The sequence below is a fragment of the Pleurodeles waltl genome, chromosome 3_1 (genome assembly GCF_031143425.1).
Source record: "Pleurodeles waltl isolate 20211129_DDA chromosome 3_1, aPleWal1.hap1.20221129, whole genome shotgun sequence".
Classification (NCBI taxonomy): Eukaryota; Metazoa; Chordata; class Amphibia; order Caudata; family Salamandridae; genus Pleurodeles; species Pleurodeles waltl.
The window spans coordinates 292139242-292158020 of record NC_090440.1 but is presented as its reverse complement, the minus strand read 5'-3'; the positions used below and the strand labels follow the sequence as shown (position 1 = coordinate 292158020).

The 18779-nt window shown below is 43.7% G+C and overlaps 1 protein-coding gene across 8 annotated transcripts in view; it reads right to left on the bottom strand.

The window, feature by feature from the left end:
• The window catches only part of RAB27A (RAB27A, member RAS oncogene family), a 520171-nt gene that overhangs the window by 14873 nt on the left and 486519 nt on the right, over positions 1-18779 (bottom strand). For all 8 annotated transcript variants that reach the window (XM_069222438.1, XM_069222439.1, XM_069222440.1 and 5 more), the window contains one exon: positions 6729-6852. In XM_069222438.1, the coding sequence (XP_069078539.1) occupies positions 6729-6852 (124 nt within the window). The remainder of the gene's footprint in view (positions 1-6728; positions 6853-18779) is intronic.

Sequence of the window (18779 nt, the reverse complement as noted above, 5' to 3'; positions counted from 1 at the left end):
GAAAGGCTGCTGGAGCATTACATAGACCAAACGGCATCACTAGATACTCGAAGAGGACATAACGAGTTTTGAAACCAGTTTTCCACTCATCTCCCTCTCAAATTCGAACTAAGTGATAATCACCTCGTAAGTCAAGTTTGGTATAGATAACAGTGGATTTTACTTGGTCTAACAAGTCTGGAATAAGAGGAAGTGGATATTTGTTCTTGACTGTGATCTTATTGATTGCTCTAAAGTCAATACAAGGGCTCAAATCACCATTAGCTTTGGGTACGAGGAATAGGGGTGAAGCTGCTGGAGATTGTGATGGCCGAATTAACTTGTTGGCCAAACATTGATCAAGATATTCTCGCAGGACTTGGTTTTCTTTCTCAGATAAGGCATAGATTCTACAATTTGGTATTTTAGTGCCAGGTACTAAGACGATCAGACAATCGTACCGTCTGTGAGGTGGTAAGGAACTTGCTTTCTTCTTACTGAAAACGTCAGAATATTCTGAGTATTGGGATGGCAGATGAACTTCCTTTTCGGCTGCAGTAAAAATAGAATGTTGAAACTCTTCTTCTTTGTTTCTCTTTATTTGAACACTTTTTTTGCACAAGAGGAAGAAGAAAAAAGTAAAACTTGGTTGCGCCAGTCTATGCATGGATTATGTAACATTAACCACGGCATTCCAAGGATAAACCCATACTGGGATGCCTGTGTTATATCGAAGCAAATGATTTCACAATGATTCTGGTTTTCATGATCTTTACAAATTATTTGGATTTGTGAAGTTTGCTTAATAACTGGGCCTCCGGCCAATTTGCTACCATCAACTGCATAAACAACTTCGAGAATCTTTTTCCTGACACTGGGTATCTGTAAGTTTAGTGCAGTCTGTTGAGCCACAAAATTTTCTGTTGCCCCTGAATCAATTAGGACTTGTACTTTATGTCTTTTTCCTTGCACAGTCATTTGTACTAGAATTCGAAAATGTTAGACATATCTGTTTGTGCATGAGCACACTGAAGGGATTGTTAATTTGCCCAAGAGGTCCCCTTCATTTTTTCTTGGGAATTTTAGTTTTCCTGTGAGTCTTCCAAAGCAATAGCTATCTTTTTCTTTGTTCCGAAAGTTGGGTCCTTTTTACCTTTGAGTTTCTTTTGACATTCCTTTATAAAATGACCCTGATTTCCGCAATATAAACACTGACCATTTTTTTGTTGTTTGTTCATTTCCTCTTTGGTCAATGATGGGCTGACAGTTCTGATATCCATTGGTTCAATCATCGGATCTGAGGACGCTTGAAGATGTCTGGGCCTTTCCAGACGCCAATTGTTTTTTTCCAATTTTTTCCTTACTCCTTTTCTTTCAGAGAGTCTATGATCTAACCGTAGAGTTAGATTAATCAAATCAGAGCAAGTTTCTGGTTGTGGTTCAACTTAGGCCAATACATCTTTTAATTTGTCTTTTAACCCCTGATAAAATACTGCTGACCTTTTTTTCCTCAGGCCAAGCAGTTTCCACAACTAGCCGGTTGAAATGGGACAAATACGTTATCAAATCTTTATTTCCTTGGTGCAATTCTAGCAACTCTTTGTCTGCAGCCATAGTTATAGCGCGCCTATCAAATACTTTTTCAAATTCTTCCACAAAATGGCGCCAATTATACAACAAAGGCTACTCAAACTAAAGGCACAGCCCAAATAGCTGCATCACCACTCAGATACAATATCAGAAATGCAATTCTAGATTGTGCGTCCGGAAAAGCACTGGGACGTTATGTAAAATGTAACTCCACCTGAGTGAGATAAATTTGAACCTTATTAGGGTCGCCTGAAAACCTTTCTGGTGCAGCTAAAGGAATCTGTGGTGGAACGTTCACAGCTATATTAGTAGGTGTGGCAACCATAGGGCGAGTAGCAGAATCAAAGCCATCCACCTTACTCTGTAACTGAGTTACTTTGCTAACAAAATTAGCTGTGACATTTTTTGAGTCTGTCAGATCTTTTTGCATCTGAGCTACCGCTTGCATACGGGTGTCTAAGGTGGCCATTCTTGCGCAGCTAACGTACAGACCAAAAGGAAAGTATTAAATCATGGGATAAATATTCGGTCAGGGTGTCTTTTCCTCAGGATCTGCACGCTCCTGAACAAAAAGGCCCACCTCCCGACGTCATCGTCTCAGAAAGCTTTAATAGCACAGAGTTATGATGAAGCCAGGCAGAGGGAAGGGAATTAGGGTAGGGAACAGTTGGGATAGAGATCTGAAAAGGAAGAGGTTAGAACAAGCACGCATATACTCATTAATGACAATCTAATTCGCCATTAGAGCCTTTGCGTACCTGCATCTCCATAATACCAGATTGACACTCTTTGTGATTGGGCAATAGCCCCTTCTGTAAATCACAACACCAGAATGAACTGAGACCTCAGAGTCCCAAGAAGACCAGAGCTTTAGACCATGGACACTCTCTGAAATATCAATCATAGAACCACTTATACATTGATAAAACTCTAAACATTACTTCTCTGTTTAGATGACTCATAAAACACTTAAAGAGGACTTTTCAAATCATGTAAAACACCTTAATATGTATCTCGCATATCATGCATCTTAAACAATGAAACTGTGATTTCTTTATCTTTGAAACCCTTTTTCAATAAAGGTTCTCCTGTGCATGAAAAGAGCTTTTACTGGAGCGTGTTGCTTCTGTGAACTGAAGCGCTTTACTGAGCGCGTTTGCTGTCGTGACCTGAAGCGTTTTACTGAGCATGTCATTTGCTGCCGTGATCTGAAGCACTATACTGAGCACGTTTGCTGCCGTCAACTGAAGCGCTTTACTGAGCGCCTTTGCTGCAGTGAACTGAAGTGCTCCAGTGAGCGCCTTTGCCGCCGTGAACTGTAGCGCTTTACTGAGCGCGTATGCCGGCGTGAACTGAAGCGCTTTACTGAGCGCGTTTGCCGCCATGAACTGAAGTGCCTTACTGGGTGCATTTGCTGCCGTCAACGGAAGCGGCCTAAAACGCCATGCTCGTTAGTCTAGGGGAATGCTGAAAGTTAGGGAGAAACAACTCCCTTCTGACTTGGGCTCTTCATGACCTTACCGCCCACGAGTACGACCTACTCGTGTTTGAATTCCCAAAGGGTATAACTGGAGCATTTGAGTTTCTGCCAAGCTGCCTTTGAAGAAATTCTGCCTTGCTCCAGAGGAAGGTACCTTGAGGTCTGACTGCATCCAAGTCTTCAAAATAGTGAGCCACGAGGTAGGGTGTGGCTGGGCTTTATAGGCCAGCCACACCCCAAGATGGCTGCTGCCTCTAAAAACATGGGAAATGTAGTCCCTTCATAGAATAGCACTGATAAGTGCATCTTGACCACCAATGGCCTGAACCTGCAGTTATGTGGGTTTTACCACAGGGCAAGCGACGCTGCTGGCCATTCTTGAAACACGCGGGGATGCCCAGTGGTGCACATAACATGCCGCAAATCCACGCAGCGGACCTTCAGGTGGAACCTGGACCGCACGCAGCCTTGATTCTGACACCTACACCCTTGAACAAGAGCACTATGGGGCCATACACATGGCAGAAAAGTGTTAATAAGGTAGGGGGCTGCCAGGTCAGGCCCCCCCTGGACCGAAACCAAGTGTCCTGGGACTGGTTTCAGGGTATCACCCCTCATCAGCCAGGCTAGTTTCAATCCAGTGGCACAGCTAGCAAGGGACCCACATCTGGACATACCCTAGCCTCTTAGGGTGAACATAGCAACACCATCCTTTTGCCTAGGCAGGCTATGCAGCTAATCGGGATAAGAGTAAACCTGGGTCTCAGAGGTTGTAATGGCCGAACACCATCAGATCTAGCCGAATAACACATATAATTTTATTATTCACACTAGCCGAATTGATTATATTCTCTTGATCTTTGGCTCTAGCTCTTTTTGAAAGGTATAGTAGGTATAGGATTCTCAGAGAGTAATCATAATATTTTACATCTTACCCTCAAGGGATACCACACATGTACATTTTACATTTCTCCCCGTATTCAGACAGGGACGATTAGCCTGTCAAACAATAAACATATGCTCAAATTGTCCAAAATAAAATGCTTCCCAGATACAAATTCACCAATCCAAGATAAAGATGTGAAGGCTTAGAATATCCTGCCCATATGCAAGACAAATAAGTCTGACACACTTAATAGTATAATCGTTCTTCATGAGAAACTGCTTTAAGGCTTCAGAGCCCCAATCATTAAGGAACTAAGCAAAGGTACCAGACCAATTGGGAGGAAAAAACGGTACAATAAGGAGTGTAGGGAGGCTAGATTCTCACTTCTTAAGTCGATAAGAAGCAACACCCAGTAAGATATAAAAATAGCTAGGAAGAACTGGGAAACATTGAATGGGATATGGAAATGTGGTAAGATCTAACCACAGCTGCCCATGCAAGTAACCAAAAAGCATTTTGGCATATAGTTGCCTATGGTAGAATACATATATTATCAAACGTTTCGATTTTTATCGAGCCTCAGGTTTGGGTGGCTCACTTCCAAAACTTGTACTCGAATGACTTATGCAACACCTAACTCTTTGACTGCTGATGGCCAGGAATTGAAGAGTTGGTCTAGTGCAGTATCATTTACACTGGATGAAACATATGAGGCTATCCTTAATACTGTAAGTGTGAAGGCTCCTGGCCCAGTTAGAATCCCAAGAGACGTATATGTTGCTGATTTGCAGACATGGAGGCCCTATATTAACTAATAGTATTTTGAAGGTGCCAGAGGTCCCAAAGTTTTGGTGTGGGGTGTAGCTCACCCCATCTGTAAAAAAGGGACATAGGATAAACTTTGGAATTACAGACCTATAAGTTGTATAAACAGCAGATACTAAATAAATTACGGATATGGCTAAATGAAAACAAGGTTTTGTCCGATTTGCAAGTGGGGTTTCGGACTAAAGCCTGCAGCATGGACTGGGTCATTAGATTTACAATCTACTGGAAAACCGTCAAACTGAGCAAAGGGCACTTACAGTGGTGTTTGGCCTTTGTAGAACTATGGTGGGCCTTTGATATGATTCTGTGTCATAAGTTGAGGAAGGGGCTGAAGGCCTTGAGATTTCCCATCTATTATATTTTGACTGCATAATGATCATTTTGCTGATGTTAGATGGGGACTGATCGGTGAGCTTTCTGACAAGATAAAAGTTGAAAAAGGAGTCAAGCAGGGATGTGTCATTGCCCTGACCCTTTTTTCCTTTTTATCATCCTTTTACCCAATGATGTGGTTACATTCCTTGACATCCCTGGTAATGATTGTCTAAAAATTGGTTCCTTGAAAATTCCAGCATTGTTATTGCTAATGACACTTTGCTGAAGGCAAAATACATAACTTAGGGCTACTCAGAGCTGGCTCTGATCTAATTGGGGAAGTTAGAGACTTTGATTACTTGGTAATAAGGATAACAAACAGTTTAGCCTGAAACTCACAGATCACCAACAGTGCACTGAAGCTCCAAAATGAATCAGCAGACATTTTACAAAAATTAAAAAACATTATTATTTTTTTATTATTTTTTTTTAAATCGTACTGGTAGCCCACCTGCGGAAATTTACAAGATCAAGACCTTAGGATCCACACTTTATTGTGCGGAGCTATGGAGGAATAAGAAAGTAACTAGGGTGACAAGGACAGAAAATACATTTTTAAAATCTCTTGTTAACCCACCTACAGATTACACTCCTAATCCCGCTGTTCACTAACTTGGGCCAACGCCGCTTTGACCATGTTCTAAAGGTTAGATACTTACTCTACTGGCTTAGATTACATTGTATGCCAGAGCTAGTTTCATATAGATTTACTTTCAAGGAACTTCAATAGCACCGCAACTATCACGATATTCCCTTGCTTGCGCATTTAAGTGAATCTTTATTCCATTCAGGGTTGACAGAGCTCTAAGATTCACCTATTAAGGTAACCTCGATCACAGTCGGCCTTGAAAGAAAGATTTTATTGTGCGCAATGGGAAGAAGATATGCAAAAATGTAAAGCTGGATCACTATCAATAAATTTTCAGATTAGAAAATTACTCCATCTTTTGAGCCTTTTTTTTTTTTTTTAGATAACACAACGTAGGCGCTAGTGAAAACTCTTTATGCCAAATTCGGATATGGAATTTCACCACCAATGTAGGCTAAAAGCTGGAAGTGGCCTTTGTCCAGTATGTGGGAAAGTGCCTGAATGGGTTCTTCACTTCCTTTTTCTTGTGATGCTTATAAAGGACCAGGGAAAAATGGATTTTACCAAACTGCTTTCAGCTAGGGATCAGGCAACATCTAGGGGCCCTAAGCTCGTGCACTGGGGAAGTCATAGTTTATAGTGTGGCAAAATTCTCGACATCTGCATGGATTAGCCGTAGAAAATCTGGTGAACAATGATTTGATCTATGATAAAGCACCTTGATTTGTTTTCTTTTTATATATTCAATTACATTTGATGATAATGGTTTTATTCTTTTTTCTGCAAAGTTTGAAAGCAGAAAAAACACAAATGAAATAAAAATTAGGGAAAACATATAACAAAGTTGCTGAAAAAAGCTCAGGGCAGTGCTGCATCTAGATTGTATGCAATCGGGTAACATATTAGTAAGAAGTGTTAAGACAGAAATGTTTTTGGAGCAGCAGGTCAATAGTTTTTCACAGTTTTCATTTCAGACACAATTACCGGTAGAAGTTACTTACCCATACTTCTCAGCAAGTTCTTGTGCTTCCTCCTTTTTAACCACTCTCTGATCTACCAAATCACTTTTATGACCACAGAGTACAATGTCTGGGTTTTCACAGTATGCATGCATCTGTAGCTGGCCTACCAAAAATAAAACGAATGGAACATATTGTGTTAGCCAGTAAGCACGGATTGCAGAGTAGACAATGCAGAAAATATTCTTTAAAACATAACAGAAAGGCCCATTTCACATCTATCTAAAAGCCTAAATTAGACTGCAGGGCTTTATCACATTCTTAAATAGTTTTGTTCCTTATTTCACTTATTTTTCTTAAGGGAAGGTATAATGGCATCTTTATTGCATTATATTTTTGGTGATTATTGATCTACTCATTGATAATCACTCACCAGATCAATCCTGTGGTGTCAACAAAGCCATAAATAGGAGTAAAACAGTCACCTTCTCTTAGGACACATACAATGAGATAAGAACAGCGGTCCACACACCGCAGAATGGATTCTCTTCAGAGACATTAGCCCACATAAGGTGAACTCAAAATTAATGTTTTTAGAAGTTTTATTTTTGTGTGTACAGTTTAAACATTTAATATATTTTTAAAAGGTAAGTTTATTATTTAATTAAAATATGTAAAATTATGTTGTGTATACACATATATGTATGTATATATGTGTATGTTTGTTATACGTGTGTGTGTGTATACAATTTCAAATATTGAACTCTTTTAATACATTTAACATTAGATCCTATGGAGTTTATTTTAAATCCCTGCTTCCCCTGTTTTCTATGGGAGTGTGTTGCAGTACCAGTGGTTGATCATGTGTATTCTTGAATGATTTTAAGGCGCCTATGCTGTTCTGGCACTTTGATGGTTGTTTTGACTTTAGAAATATATTTTGTGAATTGCAATTTTCTTAATCTTTTGTGGGTGTATGTTTTGTTTTCCCATGTTTTACAATGCAATACCTTCCACAACCCAGCTTCCTACTTATTTAATGTATGCTGTTCTTTGACTATGAAAAGCGTTCAACTGCTATTTGGCCAGGTTGTGTTATAAAAATGCCATACATATACATACATACACACAGATACATACCATGTGTCTTCCACACTCCTCCCTAAATCCTCCTTCACACATCCAATTTAGGCCCTCATGAGTTTGGTGCAGAGATTCTGAGGTTGGGGGGAGCAGGCGTTTGACTACCGGCTAGTATGTCTACATACTGTCCTGGTGTCACTGCAGGTGAAATAACCCAATTTGTAATGAAGGTCTGAGAAGCAACTATGTATCCTTTTCCAACCACACCTCATTGCCTCTCCTACATTTTTTACTAATTTGTATAACCATTTGTGCAGAGATCTCCATTTCTGTGGCAAAGATCTCCACATTGAAAAAATAAGAGCAGCAGAGGTCAAAGGTTTGTGGTTTACATTTTGTAGTATGCGAGTCTTTGTAATTTGTAATGTAATACTACTTTAGGTGCTATAAAATGCAGTTGTGCATCGGGCCCTATATTTTGAGGTCCTAAAACCACATTTTTCTTCTCACAAGGTCCGCAGAGACTTGTCTTTTGTGAACATTTCCGCTATACCAATTCCTGATGGGATTGTGTGGGTTAAAGTAACATTTGATATATACGGCCCCACAGAGGTCATTCAAATACCATATGTGTTTAAACTTTCAATGAACGATATCATAATACCAGGAGTTGTTTCTGATGATTGGGATGTGAAAACAGTTGATTCGATGATGACTGAATTGCAGTATTATACTGTATTTGAAAACAAAGATGTTTATCAATCTAAAGAGAATTATGGTGATATGGTTTGCTATAATTTTTATGGGCAACATTTCATCCACAGAGCAAGTACCCCAAAGACTGTTTGTAATTACACACAATAGGAACATAGTCCATCTCCACTGCATGGGAGTTCTAAAACATACTCTGAAAAGTTTACATATTTTTCCTGGGCACAATGTAAAAAATGCTGCGTCATATTATTTTAAATTGCCACCGACCAAAAATGTACACATTATTGACAAATACTAAATTTATTTATTCGGATTCCTTTGTTTCTCGGTTGACTATAGAAGGCTATGAATATTGGTTGAAGTCGATTGATTTAAAAAGTGTATGGGGAACTAGACATTGGCAAATAAGAGGCATATTCCAGCCAGTGAACCACAACTGTATGCTGATTGCTGAACGCTTCGCTACAGCTGCTTATGCAGACTTCAGTCCTTGGCTCAGGTATGGGGGATGAGGTCTTCCCAGGGGAACCTGAAGGGCAGAATTAGAGCTCAACATGCTGCGCTCTATTATAGCCCAGGTAGGAATTAGTCTATTGATTCCAGTGACAATATGGTAGCGTTATTTCTATGCTTTACTCTCCTTGTCACAATTTTAATCTTGTCATGCTGTATCGTCCTGGTTATTGCGGTACATGCTTTGCTATCTCAGATGCAGTTGCTTCATTATAATCTTATTGAAACAAATACTGCCTCTGTTTGTCATTCTGTATGTGAGACTAATGTAAATGAGAGAAATAATTGAGACCTGAGTGACCAAGGTTTTCCTGAGAAATCAATCAAATCAAATCAAATCATTAACATTTATAAAGCGCGCTACTCACCCGTGCGGGTCTCAAGGCGCTAGGGGGGAAAGGGGGGGTTATCGCTGCTCGAACAGCCAAGTCTTTAGGAGTCTCCGGAAAGCGGAGTGGTCCTGGGTGATCCTGAGGCTGGTGGGGAGGGAGTTCCAGGTCTTGGCCGCCAGGAAGGAGAAAGATCTCCCACCCGCCGTGGAGCGGCGGGTGCGAGGGACGGCAGCAAGTGCGAGGCCAGCGGAGCGGAGGGGGCGGGTGGGGACGTAGAAGCTGAGGCGTCTGTTGAGGTATTCCGGTCCCTTGTTGTGGAGGGCTTTGTGTGCGTGGGTGAGAAGACGGAAGGTGATCCTTTTGCTGACTGGGAGCCAATGCAGGTGTCTCAGGTGTGCGGAGATGTGGCTGTTGCGGGGTACGTCGAGGATGAGGCAGGCCGAGGCGTTTTGGATGCGTTGCAGGCGGTTTTGGAGTTTGGCTGTGGTCCCGGCGTAGAGGGTGTTGCCGTAGTCCAGGCGGCTCGTGACAAGGGCGTGGGTCACGGTTTTTCTGGTGTCGGCGGGGATCCAGCGGAAGATCTTACGGAGCATGCGGAGAGTGAGGAAGCAGGCGGAGGACACGGCGTTGACTTGCTTGGTCATGGTGAGAAGAGGGTCCAAGATGAAGCCGAGGTTGCGGGCGTGGTCTGCGGGGGTCGGTGCGGTGCCGAGGGCCGTGGGCCACCAGGAGTCGTCCCAGGCGGACGGGGTGTTGCTGAGGATGAGGACTTCCGTTTTTTCAGAGTTCAGCTTTAGGCGGCTGAGCCTCATCCAATCTGCGACGTCCTTCATACCCTCTTGTAGGTTGGTCTTGGCGCTGGCGGGGTCCTTGGTGAGGGAGAGTACAAGTTGGGTGTCGTCGGCGTAGGAGGTGATGATGATGTCGTGCTTGCGTACGATGTCGGCGAGGGGGCTCATGTAGACATTGAAGAGTGTCGGGCTGAGCGATGAGCCTTGAGGTACGCCGCAGATGATCTTGGTGGGTTCTGAGCGAAACGGAGGGAGGTAAACTCTTTGGGAGCGGTTAGCGAGGAAGGAGGCGATCCAGTCCAGGGCCTGGCCTTGGATCCCGGTGGAGCGTAGGCGGGTGATTAGGGTGCGGTGACAGACGGTGTCAAAGGCAGCCGAGAGGTCGAGGAGAATGAGGGCGACTGTTTCACCGTTGTCCATCAGGGTTCTGATGTCGTCTGTGACTGAGATGAGGGCGGTTTCCGTGCTGTGGTTGGTTCGGAATCCGGTTTGTGAAGGGTCGAGCAGGTTGTTGTCTTCCAGGAAGGTGGTCAGCTGTTTGTTGACGGTCTTTTCTATTACCTTGGCTGGGAAAGGTAGAAGAGAGATGGGGCGGAAGTTTTTCAGGTCGCTTGGGTCAGCCGTAGGTTTCTTTAGTAGGGCGTTGACTTCAGCGTGCTTCCAGCATTCGGGGAAGGTAGCAGAAGAAAAAGAAGAGTTGATGACGGTCTGGAGGTGCGGGGCGATGATGTCGTCGGCTTTGTTAAAGATGAAGTGCGGGCAGGGGTCCGAAGGGGCGCCGGAGTGGACATCAATCATGTCATGCGCTCGGCTGCCCAATCATCCTTGCCCTTGGGTAGAGATGAGGCACTGCTAGTTAGCCAGAGCAAAAACCCGGATTAGGGCGACAGGTGTCATCTGTAGTGGGTAAGACTCAGTCTCCCACACTGCAGGTGATTCTGCAGCTCAAAATCCAGTAGTCTTATTAGTATAATGAGAGCCTATGTGACATGGCAATACAGAACAAGTTGTGGAAAATACAATACAGGCTTTATAAGTTTACAAAAATATTCACGATTAAGTTATGATCAAATTAAAATTTTAGAGAAAAGGGGTTTGGAGTAAAAAAAACTGCCAGCATCTACATTTATAAAGAGTAAGCTGTGAGGAAGGTCTCAGGTATTTTCCGAATATAGCTAATGCCCAGAAAAGTACCAAATTACTAAGGTATTTTAGGTCAATGCCATACATTTTAGCAAATAGATGTGAGAAAAAGATCCGCGTCAACATCAGTGACCAGAACAGGGGACAAAAGGTGGGGAAAATGCAGGCCCAGGGTTTGATACATAGGACCTTATGGGAAACAGCATTCTGGAGAAGCTGCAGTCTCTGAACCGGACACAATGAACAGCCATCAGACTAAGGGCCTGATTTAGAGTTTGGCAAAGAAGTTACTCCATCACAATGGTGATGGACATTCCATCTGCCGAAATATAAACCCCATGATATTTTATGGGATTTGTATTCCATTGGACGGGATATTTGTCACCGGTGTGATGGAGTAACCCATCTTTCAAACTCTAAATCAGGCCCTGAGTCTGTATGACCTACTTTCAAGCTGATGGAGAGTGTATCATCATTCAACTTGCATGGAAAAAGGCAGTAAAAAACTTCTGAGATGAATCTCAAAGAACATGCAAACACAGTTGAGATTACCATCAACATGCCTGAATCAAATGAATCCACCAGATCTAGTATCACAATGAATGGTGAAGACATATCCTGCATCCTGTTTAAGAAGTGACTGGATTTTCCCTTTGTATGGCCAAATAGATCATACTGTGTAACTTAATTGGTTTGTACTGAAGTTGAGGTGTATGGCTCTACCACATCCTGTTGCAGGGTCCAAACAGCAGTCAACCTGAAGCTGAACATTGATTCCTGTGAAGGATGAAAATGCTCCAGCAGATCAAAGATTTATCGTCCGATATGCAGGAGGTTTCAACCGCAAGATGATTAAGGCTAGAAAATCTGTGCATCATCTACATAAAATATGATTTGCAACATTGGTGAGGAAGGTAGAGAAGACGAAAAGGTGGGACGCTCTAGTGCTTAATTTGTAAAAAACTTAAATGCCAAGGCTCTTTCAACAGACCACAGCAGCTTGCACCACCGCCACTGCCAATGACAGTACCAACACAGCTAATAACCCCTGGAGTCCTACAAGTGTGATAATTCAGACTATTCCAGGTCACCAAAAGCTTTAGGATTGGCGTGGGGGGCAGGTATTATGCATTTTTTTTGTATGTTGCATGATTAAACCTGTTGTTCTGCACATCAATGTGGTGTGGGGTCATTAATGTCAGTGTTGAGCATTAATTGTAGGTGCCAGGCACCAGAAATCACTGGCTCAAATTAAGCACTGGGGAGCTTAAGACTAATCATTGAGGCATTCTGACTTGCAAACAGGTCATGGGGAAGGAGAGGTGGATATGAGTGGTATGCATTATTGTATGACTGTTTAAATAGAGAAGATGAGACCTATACCATTGCAGTACCTCCAGTACTCAATAAGGAAGGTTTTGGTCATGACGGGAGAATCAAAAGTATTGAACTCTACTTAGAAGTTGATACTAAAACTAGAAAAATAAATGTGAAATAACAATCTCTCTGCAAGACTGTCCATTTAACTCTCTCTAATTATGCCCACCCACATTACTGGTCTGCTACAAAGATGCTCAGCTGGCCTGGCCCAGCTGTAGTTCCTGGCCTGTAAAAAGAGGCCGGACTGCTGAGAAAATGGCCTCCGAACCATACACATGGCAACTAAGAGAAGGAAACTTGACTGAGCTGCTAATTAAACACAACACTAGTAGGTATACAAGATGTAGAGATGCTGTTGATGTGACCTCAAGACTAGCTCTCAAAAAAATATCTGGTGCGCCCTATTAAAGAAAAAGAAAAACTTATTCTTTATGGTGACACAGAAGATGTGCTGGTATCACAGAACTGTTACAGCTCTTGAGAAAGGGAGACTATGATATAAACGGAAGCGAATATTGAAATGTCACACTTTCAAGCTCACATTCAGGGGATTGTTGTCTTTATTTTTGTGTGCAGCTTTCATTCAGTTACAGGTTTCTTCATGCATATGCAACTTCTTTATCTCAGTTGTTAAAGGCTGTTTATAGAAATAAGCCATGCCTACATGAAGACCGATGAGCAGGGCACAAGTTGGGGTTGCATGCAGGTACGGGGCGTCCACCCACTATTTTCACAGGGTGGACGCCGTCCACCCTGCAAGAAGTGAGTCCCACTGAAATATACTAAGCTTGTCCTGGTGTAATTTTCAGACACCAGGACACATTCCGCAGCACCCGCACCATGCCTGCTTTCGTTTTCCAGCAGCAACGTGCAGGTGGTGTGGGGGCTTTCATGTTTCAGACTTCAATTGAGCCCATAACAAAGGCTGAATTAAATTTAAGGGGCAAGCAGACCTCCTTTTCTTCCACTTATTGTGACTGGGAGCTACCTGAGTCTCATACCTAGATGTAGAGGAGGGGAAACAAAGGCACACAGCTTGTTGCTATCACTTCACAAATGCTTGAGAGGCTTGTTTTGTTTTTATGTTGTTCAATCCCTGTTTATAACAGATTTTCATGCACTGTAAGAATTTCAGATGTGTTTGGCTGTTTCACTATTTTCACAAATAACAATTTAAATACCACTATTTTGTTTTATTTCTTTTATGGCGCTACTCAAACTACTCCACTGTGTCATAGCACTTTACATCACACGTACATTGTCAATACATTGTCAATAGATCCTATAAATGTGTTACAGAAGACAGTGAGGGTTACAAGGGATAGGAGTCACATTTCCTTCATTGCTTGATAGCTTAATAAAAATTACCATTTATGAACTGCAAGTAACAAAAGGATCCTTGTGTTAAAATCAGTAACTCACACACTAGGGACCAATAAAAATCTGTCATTTGCAGTTAGATGATGTGCTTTGAAGCAGGCACATTAACCTTCTGTGCTACTTTGATTCAAAACCGGGACCAGAGAAAAAACAGGTTACTCCAGCAAAGAGGTTACACTCCAAAGTTATCTTACCATTATTATTATTGTAGGAGGCTGGCCTGGCTTGTAGTGGGTACCAGAGGTACTTACACCTTGTGCCAGGTCCAGTTATCCCTTATTAGTGTAGAAGAGGTGTTTCTAGCAGCTTAGGCTGATAGTGGGTAGCTATGGCAAAGCAGCTTAGGCTGAACTAGGAGACAAGTAAAGCTCCTACTATACCACTGGTGTCATATGCACAACATCATAAGAAAACACAATACACAGATATACTAAAAATAAAGGTACTTTATTTTTATGACAATATGCCAAAAGTATCTCAGTGAATACCCTCAGTATGAGGATAAGTTATATACACAAGATATATGTACACAAACCAAAATTATGCAGATAATAGCAAAAGGAAGTAATGCAAGCAATGTAAAGTTACAGTAGATTGCAATAGGAGCACATAGGTATAGGGGCAATCCAAACCATATACTCCAAAAGTGGAACGCGAACCACGAATGGACCCCAAACCTATGTGAGCTTGTAGAGGGTCGCTGGGACTGTAAGAAAACAGTGAGGGTTAGAAAAATAGCCCACCCCAAGACCCTGAAAGGTAGGTGTAAAGTGCACCTACTACCCCCAGAGAGCACAGAAGTCGTGATAGGGGGATTCTGCAGGAAGAACAAACACCAACAATGCAACAACAGTGGATTTCCGGACCTGAGTACCTGTAAGACAAGGGGACCAAGTCCAAGAGTCGCGACAGTGTCAAGAGTGGGCAGGAGCCCAAGAAATGCCAGCTAAGGGTGCAAGGAAGCTGCCACCTGTTGGAAGAAGCTTGGTGTTCTGCAAGAACGAAGAGGACTAGGAACTTCCCCTTTGGAGGATGGATGTCCCACGTCGTGAAGAAGCTTGCAGAGGTGTTCCCACGCAGAAAGACTGCAAACAAGCCTTGCTAGCTGCAAGGGTCGTGGTTAGGGTTTTTGGATGCTGCTGTGGCCCAGGAGGGACCAGGATGTCGCCACTTGGAGGAGGAGACAGAGGAGGCACCCAGCAACGTAGGGAGCCTCACAGAAGCAAGCAGCACCCGCAGAAGTACCTGAACAGGCACTTAGAAGAAAAGTGAACCGGAGTCCACCCAAAGTCACAAAAGGGAGTCCCACAACGCCGGAGGATAACTCAGAAGGTTGTGCACTGCAGGTTAGAGTGTTGGGGACCCAGGCTTGGCTGTGCATGAAGGAAATCCTTGAAGAGTGCACAGGAGCTGGAGCAGCTGCAAATCATGCGGTACCCAGCAATGCAGTCTAGCGTGGGGAGGCAAGGACTTACCTCCACCAAACTTGGACTGAAGAGTCACTGGACTGTGGGAGTCACTTGGACAGAGTTGCTGAGTTCCAGGGACCACGCTTGACGTGCTGCGAGGGGGCCCAGAGGACCGGTGATGCAGTCTTTTGTTGCCTGCATTTGCAGGGGGAAGATTCTGTCGACCCACAGGAGATTTCTTCAGAGCTCCTGGTGCAGAGAGGAGGCAGGCTACCCCCAGAGCATGCACCACCTGGAAACAGTCGAGAAAGCCGGCAGGATGAAGCGATACAAGGTTGCTAGTAGTCGTCTTGCTACGTTGTTTCGGTTTTGCAGGCGTCCTGAGCAGTCAGCGGTCGATCCTTTGGCAGAAGGTGAAGAGGGAGATGCAGAGGAACTCTGGTGGGCTCTTGCATTCGTTATCTGGTGAGATCCCCAAATCAGAGACCCTAAATAGCCAGAAAAGGAGGTTTGGCTACCTAGGAAGGAGGATTGGCTACCAAGAGAGGTAAGAGCCTATCAGAAGGAGCCTCTGACGTCACCTGCTGGCACTGGCCACTCAGAGCAGTCCAGTGTGCCAGAAACACCTCTGTTTCCAAGATGGAAGAGGTCTGGGACACACTGGAGGAGCTCTGGGCACCTCCCCTGGGAGGTGCAGGTCAGGGGAGTGGTCACTCCCATTTCCTTTGTCCAGTTTCGCGCCAGAGCAGGGCTGGGGGATCCCTGAACCTGTGTAGACTGGCTTATGCAGAGATGGACACCATCTGTGCCCATCAAAGCATTTCCAGAGGCTGGGGGAGGCTACTCCTCCCCAGCCTTCACACCTATTTCCAAAGGGAGAGGGTGTTACACCCTCTCTCAGAGGAAATCCTTTGTTCTGCCTTCCTGGGCCAGGGCTGCCTGGACCCCAGGAGGGCAGAAACCTGTCTGAGGGGTTGGCAGCAGCTGCAGTGGAGACCCCGGAAAGGCAGTTTGGCAGTACCCGGGTTCTGTGCTAGAGACCCAGGGGATCATGGAATTGTCCCCCCAATGCCATTCTGGCACTGGGGGGGACAATTCCATGATCTTAGACATGTTACATGGCCATGTTCGGAGTTACCATTGTGACACTGTACATAGGTAGTGACCTATGTACAGTGCACGCGTGTAATGGTGTCCCCGCACTCACAAAGTCCGGGGAATTTGCCCTGAACGATGTGGGGGCACCCAGGCTAGTACCAGGGTGCCCACACACTAAGTAACTTTGCACCCAACCTGCACCAGGTGAAGGTTAGACATATAGGTGACTTATAAGTTACTTAAGTGCAGTGGTAAATGGCTGCGAAATAACGTGGACGTTATTTCACTCAGGCTGCACTGGCAGGCCTGTGTAAGAATTGTCAGAGCTCCCTATGGGTGGCAAAATAAATGCTGCAGCCCATAGGGATCTCCTGGAACCCCAATACCCTGGGTAGCTCAGTACCATATACTAGGGAATTATATGGGTGTACCAGTATGCCAATGTGAATTGGTAAATGTAGTCACTAGCCCGTTAGTGACAAATTTGGAAAGCAGAGAGAGCATAACCACTGAGATTCTGGTTAGCAGAGCCTCAATGAGACAGTTAAGCATCACACAGGGAACACATACAGGGCACATACTTCTGAGCACTGGGGCCCTGCATGGCAGGGTCCCAGTGACACATAGACTAAAACAACATATATAAAGTAAAATATGGGGGTAACATGCCAGGCAAGATGGTACTTGCCTACAATTATTCCCTGAGATTTACTGGGCACACAAAGATCTCTGCAGCAGGTGCCATAACCCCATAAGATATTTTTAAATGTAGACTTTCCAACCAATTAAGCAGAACAGATGTATTGCCACATTTCTCCTTGTTACCAATTTCTTTGGGGCAGGGTTTTTAAAAAACAAATGTGTAAGTTGAGGCCCAGATTTTGCATCGGGTTGTGTCATTTTTTTGGCACAAGCCCAACGTAAATTCTCATTTGTTAAATATTATAATGAGCTCAAATGTAATCACAGTAGACCAGCTAAACCTGTGTGAGGTCTTAAGGTTTGATGTCACTGTATGTGATGTCACTTCTTGTGAGGTTATGGGTTGTGATGCCACTTCCTGTGATGCTACATGCGATGTCATGCGCCATGATGCCACTTGCATACTGCGTAACTTAGTTAGGCCCCCCCATTTATTTTTTAGGACTTGTACCCTGCTGCTGAGCAGGTATACATACTGGACTACTGACCAAGACGCATTATCTTAGCAAAGAAGTGCTTTATTTTGATAGTTTAGCATCATTCTGACAGGTTCCTGAAAATGTGTGGAGGTGGCCTGTTGACTTTTGTCACCTGAGGAGACACCTATTCCAACACAGTAACTACACACCTTATTATTAATCTTAAAACACAACGAAATGTGAAGGGGCGTTCCATCTGTCAATAAAAGGCTTCTTTACAATTTAGAAGGGCAGGAACAGATCTGATGTGAGAAGAAAGAAAACAGATTTAAAATGAAAAGTGGTGCTATCCTTTTAATCCCGTTGCGGATCTGTCAGTAAAACGATGACTAAATTTCCACCACTGTCTAGAATAAAAGAGAGAGCGACCTCCCCGTCTCACCAGGGTGCACCTTGAGATGCGTGTGTGCAAGGACTGGATGATTGGAACTCTGCAGACCTTGCACTGTACTTGCTTGAGTGGTTCCTGCAGGGGATCTCGAGCGACTAATCCCGGTTTTCTTCTGGCCAGTGCTTACATTAAGCAGGTGGTTGCGTGTAGGGTGGGGGCCGGCACTTATTTGTCCTCAACAGATGTTTTCCGAGCGCAGGAGAGGGAAAACGCGCATCGGAAAGAAGGAGTTAAAAAAAAAAAAAAAAAAAAGGCGAAATAACCTGCACCCAGGGATAAACCAGGAACCTGCAAGAGTGAGATAAACGGACAGGGACTGTCTGGTTGTAGATTAAAGAAGCATGACATGGGTTTAGAACACTCAGCCTTTGTATTCAGCACGGTGACGTTTAATTGCTCCTGTCAGGGGCTCCTGAGCAGGGCTTTGGACACCAGCACTTTTACATTTTCAAATTAAGCACAGCACCTATCCCGGACATTAGAGAGCAGCAGAGATTGGAGGCACACCGGTGGTCCTGGAAAGGCTGCGCGGAAAGTGTACACATTCCAAGAAATAAAATCTTCTTAGTTCAAATATCCGAGGAAGGGGAGAGGATACCCGTGTCTCAGTAGCAGACGATGCTGCAATGCATGGCTAGTCCTACCGGTGTGTGTCGTCACCATCTTTTAATATTAGCT